At 51.0% G+C, this 10,000-nt stretch overlaps 1 protein-coding gene across 1 annotated transcript in view; it reads left to right on the forward strand.

Annotated features, from left to right (window-relative positions):
• LOC113216759 (oxytocin receptor-like) overlaps window positions 1-7,673 on the forward strand; it is a 9,722-nt gene extending 2,049 nt beyond the window's left edge. The window contains exons 4-7 of the mRNA XM_052267792.1: window positions 855-949; window positions 1,449-1,664; window positions 4,831-5,213; window positions 7,198-7,673. Coding sequence (XP_052123752.1) covers window positions 855-949; window positions 1,449-1,664; window positions 4,831-5,213; window positions 7,198-7,673 — 1,170 coding nt within the window. The remainder of the gene's footprint in view (window positions 1-854; window positions 950-1,448; window positions 1,665-4,830; window positions 5,214-7,197) is intronic.
• The last annotated feature ends 2,327 nt before the right edge of the window (window positions 7,674-10,000 follow it).

Genomic DNA, 10,000 nt, shown 5'->3' on the forward strand with positions numbered 1-10,000 from the left:
CCCCCCCGCCGCCCCCCCAATCCCGCATTTCTTAGCCGTCGCTAATTTCGGTAATGCAGCCGCTCAGCAGCAGTGGCAGCAGGGCCCGCGCGCGCTCCAATCTCAGGTAAAAGCATTGCGCAACGCCTGGGAGGGCTTCACTCCTTTCCCGTCTTTTCCTCAGAGATTTCACGCAACGGGGCGTGACGGATCGCTTGCCCTCACTAGTGCTGCTGGTGCTGCTGGTGCTGCTGCAGGTGCGTATTAAGGGGGAAGGGCGGGAAGGAGGGGGGGGGGGCTAAAGGTAGGTAATTTGACCTTCAAAGCCCCTGTATGTAGGCAACTTTCGATACACCGCCCACGCCCCCTTAATACGCCCCTGTGCTGCTGCTGCTGCTGGTGGCTAGTGGTGGTGGTGGTGCTGCTGCTGCTGCTGGGTGACGAGACGAGGCAGGCCTGCTTGCTCTACCTGCGCGGCTGGGAGGCCCGAGTGAGGGGTGACGGACAGGGGTTTTGGGGGGGGGGGACAAATGACGGATAGTATGCCGCTGCAGAAGCGGACCCGCATCCGTCAGCGGCGCGCTCGAACCGTAAGTCATCGCTTGTGGCGGGGGGAAGCTTTGCTGGATATTGTGAAAAGAGCGGGCGGCATTCCAGAGACAGAGAGAGAGAGAGAGAGAGGGAAGGAGAGAGGGGAGAGGGGGTCAGAGAATGTCAGGGAGAGGAACGGAGGCAGGAAAAGAGAAAAAGAAGGGAGGGGTGAGAGAAAAGCTGGGGGAGGAGTGAAAAAAGGGGGGGGGGAGGCTGTCGGAGTGGGAGAGGGGGAGAGTAAATTGCCTGATGTAGCGAATTTTTTTCTGTTTCACGTGTTGCAGGCCTTCATCTTCTCGTACAGACAGGTGGGCCCGGGTGAGACGGACTGTTGGGCCGACTTCCCCCCCGACTGGGGTGTCCGCTCCTACGTCACTTGGTGAGCAAAGCACCCCCGTGGGATAATCTCGTAGCATCCACGTGGATTCTGCGGTCGATTTCTATGAATGTACGTGATGACGTGATTTGACGTCGAGTCGACGTGAATCAAGGAAGATTCACGTGAAGTCAACGTCGCATATTTACGTGGAACGGGTTACGTAGACGTGATTTACAATGGGAAAACTCAAATGCCGGGCTTCGAGAGCTTTTCATGCACAACCGACACTTGTTGGAGGGTGCAAAACCGGTGCACGCGAGAAAATGATTAGCGGTACAGCTTTACCAGTACGTAGATGAGGGATAACTGTTAATCTACAGTATGTGGCAAAGAATGTAGCTAGGTTTAGCTACATAGCTTCATTTAAAGCCACGCACCTAAATTTTTTACAACATAGCTAGCTAGCTATTTTTTTTTAGCGAGATAGCGCTGCTATATACGGGGTATAGCAAAGAAGATATTTTTTCCGTGTGCAGCAAAGAGCGTCGTTCTGTTCCAGGTACGCGTGCTCCGTGTTCGTGGTGCCTCTCGTCGTCCTCTTCTTCACGTACTCCAGGATCACGTGCGAGATCTGGCGGTGCGCGTCCACGCGGCACGTCCCCAGCGCGCTGCCCGCCGCCGCCGTCACCCCGGGCGCCACCCCGGCCGCCACGCCCAGCGCCGGGCGCGCGCGCATCGCCCTATCCTGCCAGCAGGCGCACGCCTACGCTTACCGGTGTGTGTGGCCGGGGCTTCTCGCTTTGTGACATGAGCCTATTTCGGTTAGCTAGCTCAAGGATTTCAGTGGAAACGGCCCGCCGATCCTCCCCTGGCCTACCACACAGAGCTTATTTCTGTGTGAATGGTAATCGTTCAGAAAGTAGAGGCCCGTTTATCGTGGATTTTGTTGATTCGTGCTTTTTTCAGTTTTCAACTGGTTCTACTGAAGTTAAATTAAACTAAATTCAGCTTTTATGGAGATTGGTACGCCCGTAGGCCTTAAAGTATTTAGTAATAATTAAGGGTTAACATGGATGAAGATGTAGGGATGTTAGTGCTTCGGGTAACGAGGTCGCCTATCTTCCTTGGGGGGGGGGGGGGGGGCATGTAAACAGCACCGCAGGGCGCCAAGACTTGCCTCGGTCGGGGGTTCCACCGACTTACAACAAGGCCGCTACCTTTGCGGGGCGCACAGAAAAACATTTATATGTCCAATTATGGGAGCTCGAGCGCCTGCGAGACGCAGGGTAGGCCAGCCCGCAGTACACGCATGCACCGCAGGCAAGATATTGCCTACCCACCAGGCGCTATATGAGCTGACTGTAAAACCAACGGTCGACCGCGTACACAAGGCAAAACTACGGACTCTCTGGGTGATACCCTACCAGGTGGCTGACTCACGCCGCGCACTCTCGCAGTTATAGTGTATCGCATGAACGCGTGCGGGTGGGTTGCCTTCTCGCACGCGTGCATGCGGTTCAGTATATAACTACGAAAGTTGCGCGGCAACGAGTCAGCCACCTGGTATGCCGAGCCGCGCACAGTCATTTACACTCGCCATTTACTTATGAGACAGCTTGCTGCAGTATATTTGAAAAATATTTTTGTGAGGGGGAAGAAAAGAGTCGAAAAGGTTTCGCGTAGTATTTGCTTACTTCCTCGTCCGCACACGAAAAAGGCAATTCCGAAGGTAAGGAAGATTGCTTCTGTAGTTCGTAGAACGCCTAAAGAACGCAACCGGAAGTCGTTCGTCTTTGCCCTTGTCCCCCCGACTTCTCGTTATAAGGCCTTCTGGCCCAACAACATGATTGAGATCAAAACACGATAAGCACCCGCCGCGTTTCTGAAAAAAGGAGCTCGACAAAAAATAAGTCGTGTGCATTTTATCTTGGCGTGTACTGTGAAAAATATCCTCTTAAATTTACTATTCGTTTTAACATTAATATTTAAAAAATATTTTGTAAATTTATGACATCCTATTATTGCTTGCCGACAAGTTCCAAGTCAGTACGCAATGCTTTTGTAATTTTACAATTTAAATTAAATTTTACGACACGCTCCATGGAAAATTTTCCCGTTAAACCTTCAACTATTTTTCACGGTGTGTGACTTCATGCATTGCAAACAGCGCCATATTTGTGAATGGAAAGTAATAATAAAGTTTTGCGCGCTGAACGCCGCAGGGGCGAGGGGGACGCACACAAGCTCGCACGTGTCCTCTAAGAGGACCGAAGTAATCCGAAAGCGTTCGGTCGGCCCGGCGGCGACCTCGTAGCTGCGGCAGAGAGAGGCGGGAGGGGACGGGCGGGGCGGGCAGGGCGGGCAGGATGGGGCGGGCGTAAGCGGGCAATAATGCTCTTTGTGGGGCTGGGACTATGTGGTAGTTGGGGGGAGGAGGAGTGTGTCGGAGGGGTCGGAGGGGAACAGAAAGTAAAGTGGGGGCAGAGATGAGCCACTAATAATAGACGAAACCGGAGGCTGAAGGGGCGTCTGAATGCTGGACTCTCACCACCTCAAACACACTCCCTTTCTCTCTCTCTCTGACCCTTCTCACCTCCTGGCTGACACTTCCGAGGAGTGAGATTTGTGGTGTGAAATTGGGAGCATTGGGAGACGTAGAGAGAGAGAATCGCACAGGAGAGAGAGAGAGGGAGAGAGAGAGAGGGAGAGAGAGAGAGAGAGAGAGAATAAGACAGAGAGAGAAGGGGGGGGGGGAATCCAGCCGGACTCGTGCGTGTGTGTGCCTGCCTGGATGTGGGGAGGGTGCGCGGTTCTGTCATCATGTGGTGTGACAGAGGAAAGAGCGACGTCAAACAACAAAAAGGAGTGAAGTGAAATGGCTATCGCTGGCTCGTTCTGACCCTCAATCACACACACTCACACACACATACAGAGATGGCTACGTTCGTTTTGACACCGAGGTGATTGTCTCGAAATCCTATTTTCTGCGACCCAACTTGGAATAAAAATGAAGAAACGAAATGAAACTTTTGGTCTGGTTGGCGAGGGTATGTCTGTCCCGAAAGATGACGAAAAGACGGCGTGAGAAAATTAGCACAGAACGCACAAAAAAAAGGACACTCTCTTGTGGTATCAACGTGTATAAATAATCTAATCTAAGAAAGCACTCTTTTACCTCGGCTATAAGCCTTTAACATGTTGAGTCCCACGTGACGACACGTATGGTCACAATAATACGCGATTCCGACTTCCTCCCCTTCCCCCCTGTCAAATATGAATAAATATCTAATGTGTATATCGTAAGAATTAAAATAAATTTCTTCTTTTGGCCTTCCTTACATCTCAACTTTTTCAGCTTGTAAAAGTACACCCAGTACAGAATTAAAATGAATTTCTTCGATCTTCGAAAATTTCACTGCACACACCACAATCTCTTATACAATGTAAACTGGTTGGCGTTCATAACATCAAATATTGGCGTCTCTAAACGCCAACCAGTGTCAACAAATTTCTTCGCGCTGGCGTGTTAAAAAATGCGCAGCTGGTCCATGATACAGAAAACCCGCAAAGCTTGCTTTGCATAAAAAAGTTCATTAGATTTTGGTGTGTACAATTTTATTCTTCGCAAATTTCTCCTCTCCTTTTGAGTAGGACCCGGTAGAACCCTACTCCAAAGGCACAGCAGCCCTTTTCTTATTTTCACTTGCACATTCCACTCTTTGGCTCTGGTGCCGTGACGTGACCTATCGGGAGGGAGAAAGGAAGGGAGGGAGGGAGGGAGGGAGGAAGGCAGGGAGAAAGGAAGGGAGGGAGGGAGGGGGGGGGGAATCCCACAGCATTCCTGTTTACTTTTCTTTGTTTTCTTTTTCAATGTCGGTGGCAACCAGTGAAGCGATTCACAATTGCAAAGTTTTTCAAGGATCAAACAACCCCCCCGCCAGGTTCGGCGCTGCGCAGCTGGCCGGCTCGCCACCCAGCCCGGCCGGGACCGCCTCGCCCGGGACGCCGTCCATGGCGGCGGCGGGGTCGCTGCTGCTGACGACGGCGACCACGACGAACACGAGCACCACGGGCAGCGCGGGGAGCGGCCGCGGCGGCGGTGCCTGCTCGGCGGGCAGCTTCGTGGCGGTGCGCTCGGCCAGCAGCCGCACCAACCCGCTCATCTCTCGGGCCAAGATCAACACCGTCAAGCAGTCCGTGCTCGTCATCATGCTCTACATCGTGTGCTCGGGGCCCTTCATCTGCGCGCAGCTCTGGGCCGCCTGGACCACGCCCGGCGACGGCGCCAGCAACGCCGTGCGGGAGGACGCCGAGTACCTGCAAGGTAGTACGTTCACGCAATCAAGCAATTGCATTGCCCCCCTTTGAGGTCTCAATTCCAAATCTCATTAAGGTAGCAAAGAGAGGCAGAAAAGAACAGGGGTCGTGGCCCGTGGTCGACTGACCCCCCCCCCCTCAACCTCTTCTGTTATTCCGTTTGTCTGTCTGTCTGTCTGTCTCGTGCATCTCATGTGGCAGAGAAAATGTTCGGTATTTTCAGAATCGTCGCACGTCACTGGAGGCAGGCGCGACTCGTAGCGCGCTTTTGTGCACAAAGCTCGCCTCCCCTGGACCCTCACCCTTCTCCCGCTCACCGCCCGTCACTCACATTCAGCGGACTTCGTCGTCGGTCCCGACGTCCCGACTTTTAGACCGCTCCGCTCTGCCGACTGCCACCGGGTCCCAGCCGGGACGGCGCCACGTTCGTTGGCTTGACGAATTGGATGGGGCTGATCAGGGTCCGGAGCTCACACAGTCGTAGCTGATGCTGCCTCATACTGGCTTACCGTCGCCGAGGCCCCGGCCGTGGCCTCGCCCCTGCTGTGTACCCGATGATGGAAACTTTCCACGAGCTTCTCATTGAGGGCGGGCGGGCAAGGGGCGAGCGAGCAGCACCGCGAGCTGGAGGGCGGCCAGCGAGGTGGGGAGGCACTCTCGGAGGCCAGCCGGCCTTATTTCACTGTGAAAAATTTCCTCGTAAAGTTACGACATTTCTTGTAATTTGGAATTACAAAATATTGTTGTAAATTTACGGTGCACCATTTTTGCTCCTCGATCAATTCCAAGTCGATAGGAGGTAATTGTAATTTTACAGTGTCAAGTTGTAATTTTACGAACTCACATCATGGAAAATTTTCCTGTAAACTTACGACTATTTTTCACAGTGTTCCGAGAAAAAAGAACGGAGCTCGTTTAAAAACAGACACTCAACTAGGAAACAATTTGATTTGTTTGCACCCTCGAGCAAACGAGTAACGAATCCCCCCTTCCCATTTCCAAGAATCGTTTTCAATCTCCAACAGTGTTCCCATTAGCAAGATTTGTTTTCTATCTCCAACACACTATACATGTATGATTTGTTTCGTAATTTGCTATTTACAAAACTAGTCGTACCGGGTGTAACTGTGAATACGCAGCAGTGTTGCGGGATTGCATACCCGCCAGGGCTGCAGGGGCCATGGCGCCTTACGGGCGGATTGGGTAGGCAAACCCGCAACATTGCTGCGCATTCACTACACCCGGTACACGTGAAACTTTCCCCTCTTACTTGTTTAGACCCTTGATTTCAAATCATTAAGTAGGGCATGAAAATCGTACAATTTTGAATTGTAATTGTACGACTTCGCCCAATGGAAATTTTTTCCAGTATCCGGACCCGGTACGACAATTAATTTTTCACAGTGAAGGCAACGGGCTGCTTTGGGCAGCTGGCGAAATGCGATAAACTCGAGCACAGTTATGGCTGCAGTTGGAGAATCGGTGAAGGGGCGGAGACAATAAGCGCGATCGAGAGAGACAGACGGACAGATTGACTAATTGAGGCTTAATAAAGAGGTAGCCCCATAACAAAATCAGAGCCGCTATCTGCATGGCCAAAAGTCTAATTAAATGGAAAGGGCATCGATAAAGTTGAGCACAACGAGAGCGAGATGAAGTGAGAGGTGCAGCAGAGAAGGGAGAGGTGGGTTGGGAAACACTGAAAACTCTATCGAGGCGTCACACGGTGCGGTGTATCTGTATCTACAGGGCCTACAGTTTAAAACCACTCTCGCCGTCGGTACGATTTCGCAATATAGAAAGTGAAGTGTTCTTTTAAAAGAACAGATTATAGCAATTCACATTGTGAAATTGCCTGAATAATTCACATTGTTGAACCTGGAGCGAATGTTCTGGATTTTATCATTTTCCTTTATACAATGGATTGATTGCAGTCGTACAACTCTTTCCATTTTATTATTTACCCCCCTCTCCCCTTCTGGTCCTTGCAGACTCGTCCAACGTGTACACCATCCTTACGCTGCTGTTCAGCCTCAACAGCTGCGTCAACCCGTGGATCTACCTGGCCTTCAACAAGGAGCTGCGCAGCCCGCTGTTCCTGCTGCTGTCCTGCAGGGCGTGCAAGCAGGCCGCCATCGGCCGGGGGCAGAGCGCCGCCGCCGGCAGCATGCACTCGTCGTGCTCCTCCGTGAACAACGGGCACGTCGCCGCCCCCGCCACAGCCGCCCCGGGGGCGGTGGGGCGCCGCGGGCATCGCGGTGTGGCCCGCCGCGCCCCCGCCGCCTGCAAGACGTACCGTCTGGCGCCGCTGCCGCGACCCGCCAAGAGCCGGCCGCGGCTGTGGCCCCGCCGCCTGCACTGGCTGTGCGCCCAGGGTGAGTCAGCCGCCTCGTTTAGAAGAGCAGCCGGCGAGGCGGAAATTAGAAATTCCGATGAGCCTCCATCGCTGGGAAAACAAAGGTGCTAAATCATACCGCTGCAGGAGGGGGGGGGGGGGGATTTTCAGTGTAGTGCCTATGCCTAGAGAGAGGCACTAAAGAACCGTAAAGGTGCACTCTCACACCAGTACTGATTTATTTATTAGTAGCTTATAAATTAAGGTTTTTATGCAGGATTACTGACTGATTTGTTACATACTCTGTATCTATTGTTGTGCGGTTGTCAGTGGCTCATAAACGTTTTTACGCAGCAACAAGGGATGACAAAAATAGTGGTAGTAGTATGAGAGTGTGCTGAATATATTCACGGTAAAAATAGTTTCTGCTTGTCTTAAAATGAAAAATCTTTTTAAACCGTGTTGACTGAAACAGTTTTCAAGCCTTTGTAAAGGCACGGAAATCCTTCGCACCCTTCATAGGTGTGACTTGACTCCACACCTTTTGTTTTTCCAGTGAAGTGCTTCAAGTCCAGGGTATTTCTTGGAATGCGCCCCACTGAGAGTTGCGTAACCATACGAGATGCTTGCATCCCTGCCTGAACCTATAAGGCGTAATTTTTACCGTGAACGATAGGCATGATGGGGCCACGCAGACCCAAATACAACACTGGAGTCCATTCAAAGAAACAATTATTATTATTATGTACTCTAGTGGTTGCGGGTGGCAGTGCCAGCCAAGTTCCACCCGCACCTCCATTGCGTATGCAGCCATAGTGTTGGGGTGCATATTCTATCCTGTCGCGCGCGGTGACTCCTGCACAGTAATGAGAGTTGGCTGCAACACTTATGGAGTCCATTCAAAGAAACAATTATTATTATGTACACCAGTGGTTGTGGGTGGCAGTGCCAACCAAGTTCCCCCGCACCTCCATTGCGTATGCAGCCATAGTGTTGGGATGCATATTCTATCCTGTCGCGCGCGGTGACTCCTGCACAGTAATGAGAGTTGGCTGCGCGTGCCTGCCGGCCACAGACAGAGTGGGGAGAAGGGGGCATGTTTGGGGCTTCAGCGCGGCTTAGCGGTTACCGCGCGCTGCGATGCAGAGGGGCAATGCCAAAAGCGGTGCCGTGGAGCGCATAACAGCTATAACGAGCGGCGCGTCGGTGTCGGTGTGTTAACCCCGGGGAAACACTGGAAAAACTATAATGTTAGCAAGGGAACGTTTCTTGATGCAACCAAACCAGGAAACGTTTGGTGATGCAACCTGCTTGTGATGGCCCTCCCTATCCTGTTGCATGGGGTAGGTTGCATCAGGAAACGTTACCTGGCTTGGTCACATGATGAAACGTTCCCTGGGGAACATTGGTTTTTCCAGTGAAGTAGCCACACGTGGCAATGCACCGCAAACAAAGAACGTGATGGACAATTTTACGAAACTGTTCTCGTTCGTTTGGTAAAAGAAGCAAATGAGGAAATTCACCTACACACTCTCATCCTGTTACTTTATTTGTCTCACCCCTTGTAGGTATTCCTGCTTCTGCTTCGTAAGAAACCTTTATAAGCTATACTGACAGCTGTTTTTATCAGTAATACGAAATAATTTCGTTTAACATTACTGACAATTTCTTTTCTTGTATCAGTGCACTGTTAAATTCCTGCAAAGTATTTTGCTCCTTTGTAACTACGAAGCATTCAACTTCGCAATTACAAAGTGATGCTTTGCGGCGTTTTCATTGCTTCGCAATTGCAAAGCTTCACTTTGTAATTGCAAAGTTAATGCTTCGTAGTTACAAAGGAGCAAAATACTTCGCAGCTCTGCAAAGCGAATGCTTTGTAGGAATTTAACAGGGTGAGTTACTTACGACAATATACATAATAAGTAACAAATTAGTCAGTAATCCAGCTGCGTAAAAAGATTCATAAAGCTACTAATAATTAAATCAGTTCAGGTCTGAGAGTGTGCAATCGACAGAAATATGTTCGAGAAAAGCTTGAAAACCCATATTTAGAAGAGTTTAGGTCCCTTTGTTATGGTTCCGTGCTCCACGCCACCACACCTTCTTCTCTATGTTCTTCCTATTCTCGACGAGTCTCTTGTTGTAAATAACACAATAAAAGTGTTGGGTTACAATATTGTTGACAGTATTGCCTGATGTAACTCTATGATAAACAACGTGGCGGACGCTCCCTGCGCCGCGGGCGCCTCCGTCGAGGCAGTCGAGCCCACCGCCGTCCTTGAAGCTATCCGTATGTTTACGGCGCGTCTGCGGCCCGGGGCGGGCAGGTCACGACACCTCCAGTCAGGCAGGACAGACGACACCAGGACAACTTTCCTTTTCCTCTTTCTTTATGAGGGACAACAAGCACTCTAAAAATTAAATGATTTGCCGCATTATGGATCGATCAAAATCGAATC

Source organism: Frankliniella occidentalis, unplaced genomic scaffold (genome assembly GCF_000697945.3).
Source record: "Frankliniella occidentalis isolate FOCC.00 unplaced genomic scaffold, Focc_3.1 Scaffold59, whole genome shotgun sequence".
Lineage (NCBI taxonomy): Eukaryota > Metazoa > Arthropoda > Insecta > Thysanoptera > Thripidae > Frankliniella > Frankliniella occidentalis.